Below are 18,542 nucleotides of genomic sequence, written 5' to 3' on the forward strand. Positions count from 1 at the left end.
TAGGAGCATCAGATGTCTCATATAAAAGTGCCTTTTAGTTTGATCAGGCCTACGCTCTGGCCAGAATTTGCAGCTGTAATGATGGCACAGGAATGCACAGTCAATTTGACCAGAGGCATAACATCACAAACATGGGAACGTTGTGGCATAGTATGTAAAGCTGAAAAAACACACATGTCCATCTAGTTCAGCTTATTATCCTGTAGTTTTGATCCAGGGGAGGCAAAAAACTCCAATGAGGTCGAAGTCAGTTTAGGAATTTCCTCATTTGCCAATCTGAATAATCCCAGGATCGCCGACCCTTCTGAAGTAACCAGTGTCTGAAACGTTTAATATTGTTACAGTCAAAGGCGTCCAGGCTCCTTCTAAACTTTAGGGAGCTCGCCATCACACGTCCTCACCTTCACACGTCCTCAGGCAGAGGGTTGAGTTGTCTCACTGCTCCCCTAGATGTGGGGAGCGCTCACTTGTTGCAGTCAGTCCTGGGTATAATAAATGATGGGAGAGATCCGTGTATTGTCCCCTGATGTATTTATACATAGTTTATCAGATCGTTCCTTAACAAACTTTTTCGAAGCTAAACCGTTTATTTTTCAGACTCTAAGACGCCCCTGGGTTTAGACAACAGAACAGGAAAAAATATTTCCTAGTAATTTTTAGTCTCTAAGGCCACACTCACGAGCGCCTTTTACTGTAATTACTGTGGTGTTTTGAACGCTGTGCTAATCGTGGTACAACGCTCCCATTGATTTCAATGGTGCCTTGCAGACGTGTGCTTGAACGCTGATTGGGCAGGAAGAGGGCCGACTTTGCAGCCGCGGTATGTATGGCTGCAGAGTTCTTCTGATGATCGTGCAGCGCGTTGTATCAGCGCACTGACGTATCATTAAAGCCGCAGTCAGGGGTCTCTGCATCTATCAAGCCCCCTTGCTGAAAAGTATATGTTCCTTAGGCCTCATGCCCACGGCTGTGACGGACTCCGCCAGCGGAATATAGCAGTGGAGTCTGTCACGGCCCCCCAAAGACCCCTTACTCGCCACTCCTGATCAGCCGCTCGAATCCCATCCAGTGAGCCGGCACGCATGTGCAGTACAGCGCACGATGTGCCGGAAGTGGGCGGTGATCACACGATACTTCCGCTGTGCTCACAGCGGAAGTACCGCGTGACGGCCGGCTTTCATTAACTACAATGGAAGCTGGTTGCGCGTTTTTCCATGGCAGCTAGAACATGCCGCGGTTTCTTGCACGCTGCAGAATTGCGCAGTAGACTACATATAGGTTGAAATTCTTTTTCTTATATTTTGCCATATTTACATAGTTACAAAGCGAACCTCAGTGTTTTTGCCTTGATTGTGGTACTTGGAGGCAGTGTCATGAAGTTTTTGTAGTATTGCTTTAATGGAACACAATAACATTCCACCTCAGACCCTAAAAGAAAGAAAACCGCACTTGGATATGAAAGGAGCAAGCAAAATAAATAAATAAAAAATTATATATATATTTAGTTTGTGTCTGTTCCTTTTACATCAAGTTTACTTAAGGCCGCCTGCACACGGGTGGAAATCCCGCGGCGGGATTTCCCGCGAGATTTCCACTACTGAAAGTTTGCATAGGAGTGCATTACAATACGCACTCCTATGCAGACGGCCGCGGTTTGGCTGTGCGAAATCTCGCGCGGCAAACAAACCGCGGCATGTCCTATTTTTGTGCGGGGCTCGCACTCACCCGGCCGCCGGCTCCGGTCTGCGCATGCGGCGGCTGCGTGCCAGCCGGCACATGAAAGAGCCGGGGCCGCCAGGCGCGGGTGAGTACGCACTCGTCTCTGCAGGCTCTCGGGTCGGGTCCCGCGGCGAGAATTCTCGCTGCCGGATCCGACCTGCTCGTCTGCAGGCGGCCTAAGTCCTAGTTTGCAGATGGCAAATATTTTTTCCTGCCTATGGGACACACAAAAAAATACATATATAATTTTTTAAAAGTGTGTAAATATACTTAGTTTTTGTGACAAAAAAAAATTGTCATCTGCAAACTAGAACCTAAAGAGTAGACTTTTTTTTTTTTACTTTGTCCTAGACAGACGATAATGTAATATGCCTTTCTTTCAATCACTATTTGTTCAATAGGAGCAAACATTAATGCTCAAACTGAAGAGACTCAAGAAACTGCCCTCACTCTGGCCTGCTGCGGAGGTTTTCTAGAAGTTGCTGACTTCCTCATTAAAGCTGGGGCAGATATAGAGCTGGGGTGTTCTACGCCTTTGATGGAAGCTGCACAAGAAGGTCACCTGGAGTTGGTCAAGTACTTGCTTGCAGCTGGTATGTTCTCGGTGTTCTGCATTATTTGCATTGCAGATTACCAGTTAATGTGTCTGCATTTTAAGGTAACAGCACTTACAACAATGACAGGATTCAAAATTTTGTTTGCGTTTGGCTTTTCAGGAGCGAATGTCCATGCAACAACTGCAACCGGGGACACGGCTCTAACGTATGCTTGTGAGAACGGGCATACTGATGTGGCAGATGTGCTACTTCAGGCTGGTGCAGATCTGGTAGGTGTCTTACAAGTTATGCTTGGCCTCTTTGAATTAAAAGAGCCAGTTATAATATATTTGTCTTGTATCAGGAGCATGAATCTGAAGGAGGTAGGACCCCATTGATGAAGGCTGCAAGAGCTGGACATGTCTGTACGGTTCAATTTCTCATTAGCAAAGGTACATTTGCATAGTTGACGAGTCATGCTTTTATTACTTCAAATAACCTTTGTCCATTTCCGCCTGCTTGACTTGATCAGGTTTTTTTTTTAGGTTTGATTTCTATGTAATCCACGGCTCTTTCCTAAACAAGTCTTATGTGACATGATCATGACAAACTCCCCTGTTTTAAGTGACTGTTTAGGAGACTGGTTTGTAGTGTGATTGAATTCTGTATGCTGGCCATAAAGGGGTATTCCAACAGACCTTAATCACGCATCCATTAAATAGTTGATTAACATTAATCTGAGTGGTCCGATTGCTGGGAACCCCCTCCACTCTCAAATAGCTGACACCTCCCGATTATTGAGGCAAGGAGTATTTTTGTAGTTGGGAAATGGGACCTAGGTCCTCCATTCTAGCAATGGGCGAGGGTCCTGTTGGTCGGATCCTCTAACATTTATCAAGGACCAGAGCTGGTGTAAGAAGAACTTATTTCACTAATGGTTTAGTTCAACTGTATAGTAAAACTAAACAATTGGAGAGAGCAAGCCAGGCCATCTGTCCTGCGTTGCCCTTACATGATATCTTCACCATTTGTTTCCAGCTTCAGCGTAAGTGGTCATAAATGGGCTAAATTGACTTGCCAAGTTTTATGTAGGTGAATGAGTTTTAATACCATATTTTTTTTTTCTAGGTGCAAATGTGAATCGTACAACATTGAACAATGACCATACTGTCCTGTCTCTTGCGTGTGCTGGTGGGCATCTGGCTGTGGTTGAGTTGCTTTTAGCTCATGGGGCTGATCCAACTCACAGGTTAAAGGTACAAAATGGGTTTTTCACATTCGTTCTAAGGTTTTTGTGTTTAAGCCAAACTATGCCCTTAGTGAACATGTATTAATGGGGGATTCCAGGGATAACTTTTCATGGCATTGCCTTGGGCATCTATCAGCATAATAGAAACTGTCATTTATAGCAACTATTACTTAGCCTATAAGCAGTAAGAACAAGCTAATGTATTCCAGTTCTACCGTATAATCAAATGACTTACAGCTTGTAAAGGGGACAATTGATCTTCTAAGACTACATGAGCCAGTGGTCAAATCTCCACTTTTCGACCCCCTTAAGGATCAACCTTTTCTGGGCCTAATAACCAGCCAGTGTTTGTTCCTCCCCTCAGTTGTCTTTCCAAGAGTTTTAACCCCCCCCCCCCCCCCCTTTTGTTAGTTATTTATAAAACCTAATGCTTTTTAATATTCACTCAATTCTTTCTTCCTTCTTTAGGATGGATCCACAATGCTAATTGAAGCCGCCAAAGGAGGTCATACCAGTGTGGTTTGCTACCTCCTGGATTATCCTAATAACCTACTCTCTGCTCCCCCACCTGATGTTACACAGTTCACCCCTCCCTCCCATGACTTGAATCGGGTAATCTACTGTTTTCTGGTTGTGTTTTGTGTTTCCCCCTAATTTCTAGGATATTGTTAGTGTTATATATTTTTTTTACCTTTCAGTCAAAAAAATACCGTTTTAAATCCCAAATTACAAATCTTCTAGGCTCCCCGTGTTCCAATGCAGGCACTGCCAATGGTTGTCCCACCCCAAGAGCCAGACAAACCCCCTGCAAATGTTGCTACAAACCTTCCCATCAGAAATAAAGGTCAGTTTCGTTGTCCCCGAGCTTTTACTCTACTGCTGTTACGTTAGTCCTTGTCTATGCTAACTTGTAATAAGTCACAAGATGCTCCACTGCGTTTGTTTTATATATCTTTTAAGCAGACTTGAGGAGCTCTGTGATGGCTGCGTACTGCAAAACACTGAGGGTGATCCAGTTAAATAACTGTTTTTGTTTTTTCCCAAATAGTCTCATTTTTCAATCACCAAACCTTTTTGTTGCAGAGCTCATTTTTAGTATAATACACTAAGTATTTAGTCTATCTTAGCTGCCATTTGCCTTCATATCCCATTATCCTAATTGGAATCGAAATATTTTTAAATCGGAAACCTTTTTATTGCTGCTTTCAAGTAAGATTGCTTTGCAGACATTGGGCCTGATATTAAAAACAACTATATATTGTGGGGCTTGATTTTACATGCAGTCAAATACTCATTTTTAACTTTTCCCATGCAGTGCTGAGTAACTCTGTAATTATTAGAAGTGCTAATGGGCTTGTCCCAGCTGCAATCTAATTCCCTAATATCTGGCAGCTGCTGGCTCCTGTCATTAGGTTTTCCGTGTAGACGCTCTATATGGTACATGGGTCAGTAGGAATTGTACAGTGAATGAAAATGGCAAACTTTTCCCCTCCAAAATTTCCAGCTATAAACCACAGCTGGACCCAAACCAATGAAGCACTAATATCCAATTGATCATATTGCAGATGTACTCAGCAGGGTAAGTGCTGCTTTCTTTCACTTCAAAGTGGCTGTCCCGTTACTCTATGAAAATGTAATGGCAGGTGCACATGTGAAAATATAGCAGTACGTACCAGCCCTCGGCAAGCCAGCCTTGTAGCCCAACGGTTGTCCCAGTCGCTAGCAGGAAGTCAGGTGACCGCTGCAGCGTTGCCACTCATTCTACTGGCATCAACGCTCAAACCTGGGTGCTAAGAGTTGAGAATGAGGACGCAGCGGTCTCTTGACTTGTGCTGCCAGCTGACACTGGGACAACTGTGGGGCTGCAATGCTGAGGACGAGTAATAACGAATGTGTGTTCACACATGCATTAGCCATTAAGACTTCAAAAAGTAACTGGACAACCCCTTTAAAGATGCATGTGCACACATTCATGAGATGTGTTCTTCTATGTGTTCTTCCATTTAGCTGGAAATGCATCCCGGTAGAAGGGAGGCGTGAAATGACGTGGCCAGGTGTTGGCTGTAGGTCAGTGGGAAGCTATAAGCATAGTACAAACCCTTTATTGTGGGGTCTTGTCACTTTTTTCTTTTCTTCCCCCTACACTTTTGGGTAAGTGTTTTAAGTCCATGGCGATTTCTTCCCAAAAATAAATGTCTCTTTCCCCCCCCCCCCCCCCCTCCCCGAAGGAAGGAAGTGTTTAGGAGTGTTTCCCGTATTGGCAAATAATGAATGGGAGAGCAGATCTCTTGAACGCTAATGTGCATGAAGCTTAGTACTTTGCTTCTGTGAGGGTTTACACAGATTTGTCATGCTAGTGACATATTTCTTTTCTAGCTTGAAGACCCATATTATATTGGTCTCTTCCTTTTGCAATATAGGCATTTGGTTCTCATCTATTTACTTCTCAAATCAGTACTCTTTAAAGGTTGCAGCTTCTCCGCACGGATGTGACATGTTTCCATATAATTTTTTTTTTGCTTGCTGTTAGTACATTTTTTATTTCGCTTTAGCAAAGTTTTGCTGGGTTACCCATCCTTATTTTTTTTTTTTAAGCTCTAGCATACTATTAATTTAAAAAACGTATATATTAAGTTGGTGGAGCTGTTTTCTTATTGTGTACCATTTTATACCTTGACTTTGCTTTTTGTTTTTATTTGCAACCTGTGTTCCCATATATTTACTGTCCCCTATTTCTCTTCAAACAGCAATACCAGCTTCTTGCCTCTAAAGGTGCTGTCCCACCCTTAATCACTATCTTGTGGATATGTAATGTCAGCCGTTAGGGACCCTACTGCTTGCACTACCACTGATCACTTCCAAATTACCCCCCCCTCCCCTTCAGTGATCAGTAGCTGTCCCAGCAGTGAGAGAACATGTATAGATTCAAAGTTCTCTTTACTTTTAGCCCTTTAAATGGGAAGGGGGAGGGGGATTGCCTAGAAGAGAACTACCAGCAACTCTTTTCACATATTGGGTATACAGGAAAAAGCCTCTTGGACAAAGATTGAACTGCATACTGGTGCTTGACATTACAGGCCTATACTCAAATACTTTGTCAAACGGCCTATTTCTTTCTAAGTAACCAGAAAATTAGCAGCAATTATTTCTAAAAGTGGATGTATGCTTTCCAATCCACTGTCTGACATCTTCCTACATTCTGATTGATGCTTGTACAGTTCCAACATTAAAGATGTCAGACAGGGTATTCTTACCGTCTATTGCCAGCCACTTCGCTGTCAGAGCCTCTCTGGCGCACACACTGGCTTCAGCCAGCAGATGGTACTGTTGTATAACAGCAAAAAGAGCCTTTTAGGAAACCCTGAATCCCAGATTAGAATGGAAAGGGTTAAGCATTTAAACTTGGGATTTTTATATAATTCCAGGAGCTGACTTAAATCTGATGGGACTTGCATGCTTTGTGCATGCTTTGTACCAAAAACCATAAATAACGTACCTGCAATGTTTTTGTAGATTTTTATTATTTTTTTTTCTTTCTAAGGCCGCCTGCCTTAGAAAGAAAAAATTCTTTCAGGGTCAGATTCCGCTGCGAGAGTTCTCGCAGTGGGATGCAGACCCGTGCCCCTGCACAGCCCTGTGGCTCACCCGCTCCCGGCGTCTCCAAAGCTCTGTGATGTGCCAGCTGGCGCGTGCGCAGAGCGGAGCTGGCCCATCACTACTGACGTTTGTGTGTGCCTCTGCGAGACCTGCACAGAAATAGAGCATGCCGCGATTTGTTTTCCGCGTGTGTGTTTTCACGCAGACAAAGCGCGGCCTTGTGCATCGGATTGCATTTTGTAATGGAATCCTATGCAGGCGGGCACGGGCGGATAGTCAGTGGGAAATCCTGCTGCAGAATTGGCGCCCATGTGCAGGGGGCCTTAGTACTATATTACACGTTTGAACACTTTGCCCTACATAAAACTGGTATTGCTGGTTAAAGAAGAAATTTGTGTCAAATTGAAACTCTTTGCCAGAGTAATCTCTGTATCTATACAGTGAACTTGCATTCTAGCTAATTGCCAACACCCCCTCCCTTTCCCCGAAGACTTTCCTACTTTTCCCTTATTGGCCATCAGAAATTTTAGTTTGGACAAGTTTTTTATTTATATATTTTTTTTTTTCAAACTCCTATATACTGAGATTACGGTGCGTAAGATGCCAGATTTTCTGTCGCCCCATTACTAACCTAGCAGCTGCAATGTCTGTTTTAAAGCGCAGACTGTGGACACAAGCATAACTGTGAATTTGGTTCCTTCACTTAAGCTCTTTAAATCCTCTATTCCACCCCAAACGATTTTGATAGAAATCTGCAACTGACTAATTTACAATTTATCTCATAACTACAAAAGCATGGAACATAAGACCCATCATCACTGACTGGTCATAGACAGACAGGTTGTTTTGTTTTTTTCCATCACTTTCTTAATACTATGGGAATGCATTTGTACTGTTAAAAGTATATGGTTGCTTTCTGGGTTTTCCATTTGTAATAGTGTCATAGTTGTGTGGATGTCGTTCATGTGCCTGTCCTTTCAAGTCTCCCCATGTCTGGCAGTAGCAGTCATGAGGTTACCATTCCTTTTGCGCTTCCATTTGGTTCTGAGGGGTTTCTTTTTCACACAGCTGCATCTAAGCAGAAGTCCAGTGGCCATGTGCCAGACAGCGGCCAAGATGCACAGGGATACATCAGCAGTCAGTCTCCAGAAAGCATTGTAGAAGAAGCTCAGGGGAAGCTGACAGAATTGGAGCAGAGGATCAAAGAAGCCATTGAAAAGAATGCACAGTTACAGTCCCTGGAGCTTGCCCATGCAGATCAGTTGACTAAGGAAAAAATAGAGGAGTTGAACAAAACCCGGGAAGAACAGATCCAGAAGAAGCAAAAGATACTGGAGGAGCTCCAAAAAGTAGAAAGAGAGCTGCAATTAAAAACCCAACAGCAGCTTAAAAAGCAGTACTTAGAAGTTAAAGCCCAGAGAATCCAGCTCCAGCAGCAACAGCAGCAGCAGTCCTGCCAACATCTGGGACTGCTAACTCCAGTAGGGGATGGGGACGAGATCACAGAGGTAGACTATGCCCACTTACAGCAGGTTGACACCATCCTGCTCAAGCAGGACTCCCAGCAGACTGCAGTACCTATGGGCTTTACTCCCATGCAGCCGTTGGCAATGCCTCAAGCTTTGCCATTGGCAGCAGGTACGTTATCCCCTGGGCCTATTGCAAATCTTGCAGACCTCCAAGGAGTTATAGTGGGACAGCAAGAATTGGGTCAAGCACCGCTAACGGGGCTTGGGCAAGGTGTCTTGGCAGAAACACAAGAAGGGTTAATGATAGCCAGTCCTGCTCAGACCCTCACTGACACGCTGGATGACATCATGGCAGGTGGGTATGATGATCAAAATGCCTCCTTGTGGCTTTATTGACATGTGCAAATGATTGTAGAGTAATTAATTATTATTCCATTTTACTTTTTAGCAGGGACCGTAGTTCACATCCTGTGAGAAGTCTTCAATTAACTTGTATTCATTTTCAGCCTATTGTACAATAAATTGAGTAGTTTTTTTCAGTTTGAACTGTAGTTAATGACGTGCACCAAAATAGACTATACACAAGTATGCAGGTTTCTTGAAGGTGGTCCCATCCAAAACACTTACATGTACGCAGGATAGGTGCTACATCTTGGATTGCTGAGGGTCTGTCCATAGAACCCCCAGGATCACGAGAGCTGCGCACCCTTAAGTCCTCTGAGTGGAGTTGATCACCATTCCCTTCACCGTGTGAGCGATATGCCCTGCTATCTCCTCACCGTCAATGGTGTGGTGGTCATTCATAAACCTGGAGGAACTGGGGTGCAACATTCTCCAAAAACCCTAGTGGTTCTTTCATTCGGACCCCTAGTAATAAAACATTTATCGCCTATACTGTGGACAGATAAAGGTTGTAGAGTAGGATAACCCATCTTAAGTGTTTGTACTCCACTTCCCTCTTTTGTTTAATTCTTAAGCGTTAATTACATAGCTTACAAATTCTACACTAAAAAGACTGATGGAACAAGTAAAACTTATCAGCCCGACTTGAGAGTAGTTTTGTGGAGTTTTCAGAACATCCCTTGTTTTCAGCCTTACCAAATGTAATGGCTTTTGATTGATTTTAAAATGCAGTAGAAAAAAAAAACCTACACTGAGGCAGTCCAGTGAATTTTGGGAATGGGACACGAGACGTGTAGAAGTGCTCGGATAGGTCACCCTGTAGGTTTAGCTAATCCTTTGTAGTGAACATCTTGGTGCAGTAAAGTGCCGGTAGCATGGTGCCGTGATTTACATGAACTTGGTCTTCTAATAACCTGGTGTCGGCAGTCTGAGTACTTGCTTAGCTCTGACGACCATAACCTAGAATGGCAAAATTGCTTTAGTACTGCTGCGAGAAATCAGACTTGATCTGAATGGATGCACAATTTTGTTAATGGATTCCTCTAGTCCACTGAACTTCACCTCTGGTTTATTTATCCTGGGTGACTTTTTTTTTCAAGCCGTGGTAATGTACCGATATTAACCAGCTATATATGGTGGACATCGTTAAGACACCATAATGTAACAGTACTTCAGCGGTTTTTGAAAGCACCAAAAGAGCATGTTTGACAGATTTGTGATCATGGCACTGCACAATCCCCTGAGAAGATACGGCAGGAATCCTTCCCACAGTGTGATTCTTATCTCCTCCATTTGATTTGTCTCATTGTAAGATAGTTATTGGCTTTAGTGGTGTTAATCGTTTTTTTTTTACAAAGAAAATTGGGCACCCACCTGTCAGCTAAATTGAGGGGTTCAGTTTAGTAGAACATTCTTTGTAGTCATGGAGGTATACCGTGTAGATGTAAGCATTTGATGCAATGTATGTTCTAACTCTTGTATAATCTCATGCTCATTAGTTTCAAGTAACAGACACGTTTAAACTTTTATGTAACTTTTGCTGTTTGTTGCTTCTCGATCTTTAAATAATGGTTAGAAATCTCTTTCAAAGGGGTTCTATACTTTTGCAGGATCTTCCTTTATGGCCATGCTTAAGGGGCCGCTCTGGTGGTTTTTATTTATATATTTTTTAAATTCCTTCATGTTAGCCCCCAGTATATAGAAGTTGGTTAGTGTTACCTTGGTTATTTCTTTCTGTCTGAAAATCCTGGCCCCCCTCTCCTCAGAGGGTTGTATGATCTGAAATCTGAGCAGCTCAGATCTACTTGGAGTTATGTCTGAAACTAGTCAGCTTCTCAGTCAGCGTTATGCTGTTACATGGCATGTACCACAGACTACCTAGAAGGGGACACAGACCCTCCTATCACAGTTGGGCCCAAATTCACACGAGCGTCTTTGTGCTCAAAAAATGTGCACCTGCCATATGCAGTAAATAAAACCCCTTGACTTCAGTGGGTTCACATGTTCACATGTGCGTATTTGGCGTGTGCAATTAGCTTGCACAAGAAAACGCCAAAACTCTGCACTACTTTCCTGCGTTGCTGATGCGTGCGCAGCACCTATGCCGCATATAAGCTTACGCTCGTGTGAATACGGCCTTGCTGATGATTGCACAGCTCCTGTCACACAGTTCTAATACAGATTATTACAGATCGTCCTCCTGACTGTGTACGTTTGGTCTGTATTGTATTTAGGCGAATATAGAAAGTAGTAATTAAACTTCCCCACAGCAAGCAACAGTGGTATAGCCTCAGTTGCATCATGGGATTGGCTTGAAAGTGAAAGTAAAAAAAAAAATCTGTCTCAATGGTTCCTGATAAGTATCAGACAGGAGGTTGCACTGCGGGGAGGTGACTGCAATATATAGATAAGACCTCCAGAGTGTAACAGGCAATCAGGTGAGTGGGGGCAGGGATGGGAAAAAATGCTTTTTTTTGCCAGAGTGGCCCTTTAACCCCTTGAGTGGCACGCCCGGAAATTTTCCGGGACGAGCTCCACTGCTCATAGCAACATAGCCCGGAAGATTTCCGGGCTATGTATCACTATGGGAGCTGCAGAGCACAATGCCACAAGCTGTGACAGTGTGCTCTGCCTGCACAGACCCACAGAGAACACAGCAAGGGCTTTGAAAAACTAGCAGAAGGTATTGCCATGTCGGCAATGTCCTGCTTTGTTTACAAGTTGCCATAGAGACCATCGGCTTGTCAGAAGCAAGCCAATGGTCTCTGTGGCAGGGAGAGCTGGTTGTTAGCTGACAGAGGACAGCTAGGTACTAGCTCTTACAGCAGAGATCAGAGAAAACCTCCGATCTCTGCTGTGTTAACTCTTTACATGCTGCAGTCTATGTGACTGCAGCATGTAAAGGGCTGTCACTGCAGCATGTAAAGGGCTGTCACCATCGGACCCCCGGAATGTGATCAGGGGTCCTGATGGGTCCCTGTGGAAGTCCCCTAAAGGGACAAAAAAAAAAAATTAAAAAAAAAAAAAAAGTTAAATAATTATTAAAAAAATAAAAAAAAAACTTGTCTCCCTTTACTTTGTAAAAAGATCAAAAATACAATCACACATGTGGTATCCGTGTGCGTCGTAATGACCCAGAGAAGGAAGTTAATACATTATTTAACCCCTTAATGACATGGCCCCTTTTTTTCTTTTTTTCCCCATTTCTTTTTTTCCTCCCCCCTGTTTAAAAAATCACAACTTGTCCCGCAAAAAACAAGCCCTCACATGGCCATGTCAATGGAAAAATGAAAAAGTTATGGCTCTTGAGATGCAACTGCAAAACTAGTTGAAATTCAATGATTAGACCATTTTAAAAAACCTGCCCTGGTGGGCACGACAGGGTGGTAGGAAACCCGCCACTCAAGGGGTTAAGGATGAGATGCCAATTTAGCTTGATGTGGATATGATTCCTGGCAGTCAACCAATCAGCTGATTGAAGGGCGCTCTGAGCGTAGTGATCTTTTCATTGTTTACTAGGCACAGCGCTGTGGAAGTTCAATCCCATGAAAGTGAATAAGACTGAGCTGTAATGCCAGGTGCAGCCACTGCAAAATGTACAGTGCTGTGCCTGGTAAACCATAAAAAGGACACTGGAATCTGAGTACTGCGGACTCTTCAATCAGCTGATGTGTTGGGGATCTGGTATTTGAACACCCATTGATCTTATATTGATTGTCACATCATTAATTCACAAAGTCATTGAAGCTATTACCGTAACATTCTCCTAAAGGAGCACTAAACCATAAAACAGCTGAGAGATCCCAGGGGTCAGACAACCAAGGGCACCTAACATTTTGGGTTTTCCTCTGATTTCTACAAAGCTCTGACCCCTGGTGTTATACAGCTGGCTCTTGGACTAGAGCAGCATTTCCCAAACCCCAGTCCTCAACCTCCCAACAGGTCAGGTTCTCAAGAACTCCATAGTATTTCTCAGGTGATGTAATTGTCAGTGCCACAGGTGTCCCCTCTATAGGATATCCTGAGAACATGGCTTGGGGGGGGTGCGGCGCATGAGGACTGGAGTTTATAGTAGTGTCACCTCTAATGTAACGTTTACATCTCCTAGATGTAAAGCTGCTTAAGTGTAACTGCAGTTCATTCAGTAATGTAGGTGAATGTGGTTGGAGGTAATCAGACCCTGAAAGGGGCATCGTAGCTTCAGCAAATAAAGCTTCTTTATTGTAGAAGTTGTACAATCACTACTTCATAATTTTCAAGATCTTTTCTTGCAGTCATTCAATTGGAGCCTTCATAACTTGACAATTTGTCCTGGTCATGTAATGCACAAGTTCTAGGCTCCTTTCTATGACACACTGTCATCTTGTAGTGACTGTAATGCTACAGCAGTGCGATCACCGTGACCTCGACACATTTATTACCACTCACAGTAATTTACTCTTCCCATCTAATGGCTGCAAGTAGAGATTTTGAAAGCCATGAGGAATTGGTTGTATAACTGTTCATTGTAACTGGATTTCCCAACCTTGTTAGCATTGTGCAACATCCTCAAAAAGAAAATAAATTCTCGAGACCCCTTGCCAATTTTTTACCTGAAGCAATGTAACTTCAAGTAAGCTGGGGCCAACACCAAGGCAAAGACTAAAGATGGATGCAAATCTGCACAAACTTATCCCAGGTGGCTGTGCACTGGGCTGGTCACCAAGCGACACTGGCGAAGTGCAAAACCGCTCTGGAACCATTGGTGGCGCGTGAGACCTATCTACGTCCCCTGCGACATTATGGTTCTGGAACGCTGCATTTATACAAGGAATACATCTTATTTGCTGAAGACTCATTGCCTCTTTTAAAAACAAACTTTGTAAAAGGCATAGAACCTCTTTGAAGATGTTTCACCATTTCTCCTGCCTCACTTTCTCTGGTAGACCCATGCTTTAAAAATTGAACTCCGCCCCTTTGACACTTTTTAGTGCTTTGCAGCTGTTATGTGATGTGAATTCTTCTGTAATGCATTATGTTCTGAAGCGGGTTTCCTGTTTTTTCACAAAGATGGCTCTTGAGTATACTGAAATACAAAGCTGGATGATATAAGTCTAGTTCACATGCTAGGATTATATAGCTGGGTTGGTAATGTAGGCTGGTCAGCTTAGAACTCGTAATCTTAGTCGAAGGCTGGCCGTACACATGAGATATGCCATAGCCGGCTCTCCTGACCCATGCACTATACAAATGAATGCTTGGCCAGTAATGCATGTGTTCTGAATGGAGACTAACTACTCCCAGACGCTTGGTGGCCAGGAACAAAAGGATCAGGCATATTAGAAATCCAACTTGATGATCCTGAAGTCTCCGGACATCTTCCATTGGGGGTAGTCGGGAAGCCCCGATGTACATAAGATTGGACAGTCCTGCTGAATCCGGTGGGTGTAGCTGTTACGAGTCTGTATGGCCAGCTTAAGTCCCGTAGTAAGAGCCTCTGGTTATACTGTTAAATCTGAAAATGGGTAAAGTAGGTTAAAAGGAAGATGCACTAAGTTTACATATGAAGTCAAAAGTGAAATGGTTTTTGACAACTCTTGTGGTACTTGCATAATGAATAGAGCAGACAGTAGAAACACTTGGGCCTATATAGTTAAATGGCCTGCGAGTATTAAGTGCTGTCCACTTGTCCCAAAGCTTCCTTTTTAGTTTGGCGTATTAGACTCTGAGCCTCTGATGTCCATGTAATGCTGTAGAGAACGGAGCTTTTGCACACATTGATATTTTTCCTGGTGAAACTTGACGAGCCTCATAGGCCAACGGGGTCCGTTGTGTGATTTGATCATGATTTCCATTCTAAATCGAAGCCACAACGAACATGTGAATTTGAGCCTCAATGCAGAGGCAGTAAATGTTAGGGATTTTTGGTTTTTACTCTTTGTGCATCTACTCCATCGTCACGTTTTTACATCAGACCTCGTATTTAAGTTTTGATGCAAACAGGTGCCTTATTCTTTTCTATCCCTACTAAGTTTAGATATTTTATTCAACAGCAGTGAGTGGAAGAACGTCTGCAATCTCAAACACTCCTACCCACAGCATTGCAACTTCCATATCCCAACCTCAGACGCCAACTCCAAGTCCCATTATATCTCCTTCAGCAATGCTACCAATCTACCCTTCCATAGATATTGATGCACAGGTAAGATGTTAAAACTGCGTGGCTGTTTCCATAACTCCCATAGCAGTGAATGGAGAGAGGCACATGTACGGCCACCTCTGTTCATTCTCCACCTTGGTATGGAGGATGTTTCACCTGGCAGGTCAGGAAACACCTATTTACTTACACGCAGATCCCACATCGTGGGCTGCATCTATCAGACACTTACAGAGGTAGGAAATGTTAACTTGACACTTGATTTGAAGCCTACTTTTGCATAGCATATCCTCTAGATACGCGGTAAATGTTCAATTCCCCCTTACCTAGAGAATATTCAAGGTTTCCAGTTTATTTTAAAGTATCCATTGTATTTGCGGACATTGTAAACATGTTACAGTATGGACTGACGGGAAGTTTCCCATATTTCTGGTATCCTTGTGCCTTGGATGTGTAGGTTTAAAGGGAACCTGTCACCTGCATAAAGCGCTGCAGACTGACTTATGGTGCTATTGGGGCAGGGAAACGGGTCCCATGGTGCCCGCTGCTGACGTCCGCGCTGTGGACTGATATCTCACTGAATCTAGTCAGATATTTGTGCGCAGACTTCAGTGGCAGAAGCTGACTAGTATAAAGAAAAACTAATCACCCAGCTCCCTGTCACCTGCCCTGACAGCACCACAAGTTTTTATGGTGCTTTAGGCAGGTGACAGGTTCCCCTTTAAGCTTTCTCTGTTCTGTCAACCTGAGAGTTTAATGGTACCATGCCTGTGATTGGCTGGTTGGGATAATTTTACAGTTCATGTCAAGGTTTCTGCTTTTAGAAATGTCGGCACAGTCTTAAAGCCCTGAGATTTTGTACTTTGGCCGCCATCTACATTTGCAGTAGGATTGTCTCTGCAGTAGGATTGTCTCTTAAGAAGTTGTATGTTTTTTGGATATTTTTGTTTTATATCATAATTGCAGTCTTTCTTATAACAGACTGAAAGTAATCATGATACTGCTTTAACACTCGCTTGTGCTGGTGGACATGAAGAGCTTGTGCAGACTCTTCTGGAAAGGGGAGCCAACATTGAACACAGAGATAAAAAAGGTAAAGGTGTTTTTGTTTTATTTGGTTTTTTTTCCATTAATAACTATGCAGATTTACTTTAGCATGGTTGTGGTATTGAGGGCCATGCTTAGTGTTAAGGCCCTTTTACACGCAATGATTATCGCTCGAAATTGTCCAAACGGCCGAAGCGATAATCGTTACATGTAAACACGGGCATTGTGCACTTTTCCTTTGAATGATGGAAATTGCTTCACATAAAATCCATCATTCAGCCGCTGAAGACTGAGCAAATACATTTCGCTTATCTTTCAATAGACTGCAGGTTGTTCTCCCAGCTGCATGTATACACTAGCTGCAAGGAGAACAATGCGGTGTGTCGGCAGCTATTTGCACAGCTGGGCATGTGTTTAAACAACTCCTGGAGGTCCTTTTACATGCAAATGAAGATTATAAAGTGTTAATGGCCATTAACACTTTATGCGAATAGCTCACTAAATCTTTCAGTCCTTTGAAAGATTATCTGTGCGTGTAAAAGGGTTTTTAGATCTTGACAGTGGATTAAAATGAATCTTTTTGTAAAATTTGCCCTCTGGTGACAACTGCTATACACACAGAGTGCTGCTTCTAGGAAGTTACATAGCAGCCGTACATATGCAGAACTGTGATGGGGGCTCAGGAGCTTGAGTCTGCGCCATCTGCAATGGAAACTGGCTGGAGACTTGCTGCCATAACTTGGTTAGAAAAATCCATGCCCCGCTACTTGACTCCTGAAGTGGGGGGGGGGGGGGGGGGGGGGGGTTCTTCTCCGTTACACGGCTGCTCCCTTTCTCTCCCATTTCTCCAGCACGTGCTCATGGGGAGGATTACAGTGGCCACCAGGTCTGCAATCTTGTAACTCCTATTAAGCCCTGCCTAATACAATAGTGTAGAATTGCAGTATATTATAGGATTTGATTGCATATTCTCTAATTCTCCTAGAAGGACCGACAAAGTTTGTTTTTTAGCTTCTGCTACTTTCGCACAATAGGGGAAAAAAAACTATATAACTTTGATATTGTTGCAATTGTACTGACCCACAGAATAAAGCTTATCAAATTGCCAGATTTACTGCTTGCTTTTTTTAATTCCATTTTCTTGGAGAAGAGAGTAATTGAAATAGCACATATATCCTAAAATACAAGTCTTCCCAGAAAAAAAAATCAGTTGCTGGAGAAATGGAACAACAAAAGTTAAACTAATAAACATAGCTCTCAGAAGGCGGGTATAAAGAAGCAGGAGGAAAACTGAGGTTATGGCTGCTCTACAATGTATGAGCGTGTTTTCAGTTTATAAGCTGTCTTTGGGAATGGTGATGCAGTCTAAGGGCTAATGCCCATGGCCGGATTTCTGCCGTGTTTTACGCGGTGGAAATCCGCGACGCTATGCCGCAGCTTATAGGCTCTTTTAAACCTAATAGCGCAATGTTCACTCTGTGGAATTCCGCAGCTTGAAACAAACCACGGCATGCTCTAATTGCCGCGGTAATACGTGCGGCTGGCGCCGTCACCCTATACATCCGCTGTTGCACAGCGGAAGTATCGTGTGACTACGTGTCCCCGCCGGCTGCATCATCCCGCACTGCCGGCACGTCATGCGCTGTACTGCGCATGTGCACTGGCTTGAGGGACGAGAATAACGCGGCGGATCCAGTATGGGAGTTTTGGGGGGGTGCTGCGGTGGACTCCGCAGCGATATTCCACTAGCGGAGTCCGCCACGGCCGTGGGCATGAGGCCTAAGGAAGTCTGGATTTGCTTTCCAATTAATCCACTGAAGTAAAGGCCCTTTTTGGAGGAACGATTGTCGTTTAAACAAGCGAAAGCGAACAATAATTGTTCAGACTTAACGCAGCCAACGCCCGATGGACAAACTCCTAATAGTTTACTCTTTCATTTGTCCATGTTATGCAGTGTAAGAATCATTGTTGGCTCGTTGGCGTTCTAGTTTCATTGTGAATGTGAACGACTGAACAATTTCTCGTTTGTATCTGCCTGTATAAACAGGTTGCATGAGCGAACAAATCTCTGATGTCATTCACTCGTTCAAGTCATCATTTGGTGTAACCGGACCCGTACTTGTAGTCACAATCCAACTGCTTTTTGTTTTTCAGGTTTTACACCTCTTATCTTGGCAGCAACTGCCGGTCATGTTGGTGTGGTTGAAATTCTGCTGGACAATGGTGCTGACATAGAAGCTCAGTCTGAAAGGACCAAAGACACACCGTTATCCTTGGCCTGCTCTGGAGGCAGACAAGAGGTATTTGAACAATTTTAATGGTAACCAACGTTTTGGCACGGTACATTTATATTTTTACCTGCTTTTTCTTTAGGTTCTTGCACATTC

At 43.4% G+C, this 18,542-nt stretch overlaps 1 protein-coding gene across 6 annotated transcripts in view; it reads left to right on the plus strand.

The window, feature by feature from the left end:
• The window catches only part of ANKRD17 (ankyrin repeat domain 17), a 118,905-nt gene that overhangs the window by 61,789 nt on the left and 38,574 nt on the right, over positions 1 to 18,542 (plus strand). For 3 of the 6 annotated variants that reach the window (XM_066574051.1, XM_066574053.1, XM_066574054.1), the window contains exons 9-18: positions 2,121 to 2,312; positions 2,436 to 2,545; positions 2,620 to 2,707; positions 3,384 to 3,511; positions 3,973 to 4,116; positions 4,246 to 4,348; positions 8,170 to 8,925; positions 15,005 to 15,153; positions 16,090 to 16,201; positions 18,310 to 18,455. In XM_066574051.1, the coding sequence (XP_066430148.1) occupies positions 2,121 to 2,312; positions 2,436 to 2,545; positions 2,620 to 2,707; positions 3,384 to 3,511; positions 3,973 to 4,116; positions 4,246 to 4,348; positions 8,170 to 8,925; positions 15,005 to 15,153; positions 16,090 to 16,201; positions 18,310 to 18,455 (1,928 nt within the window). The remainder of the gene's footprint in view (positions 1 to 2,120; positions 2,313 to 2,435; positions 2,546 to 2,619; positions 2,708 to 3,383; positions 3,512 to 3,972; positions 4,117 to 4,245; positions 4,349 to 8,169; positions 8,926 to 15,004; positions 15,154 to 16,089; positions 16,202 to 18,309; positions 18,456 to 18,542) is intronic. The other 3 variants (XM_066574052.1, XM_066574055.1, XM_066574056.1) reach the window with 3 other exon arrangements.

Source organism: Eleutherodactylus coqui, chromosome 7 (assembly GCF_035609145.1).
Source record: "Eleutherodactylus coqui strain aEleCoq1 chromosome 7, aEleCoq1.hap1, whole genome shotgun sequence".
Taxonomy (NCBI): domain Eukaryota; kingdom Metazoa; phylum Chordata; class Amphibia; order Anura; family Eleutherodactylidae; genus Eleutherodactylus; species Eleutherodactylus coqui.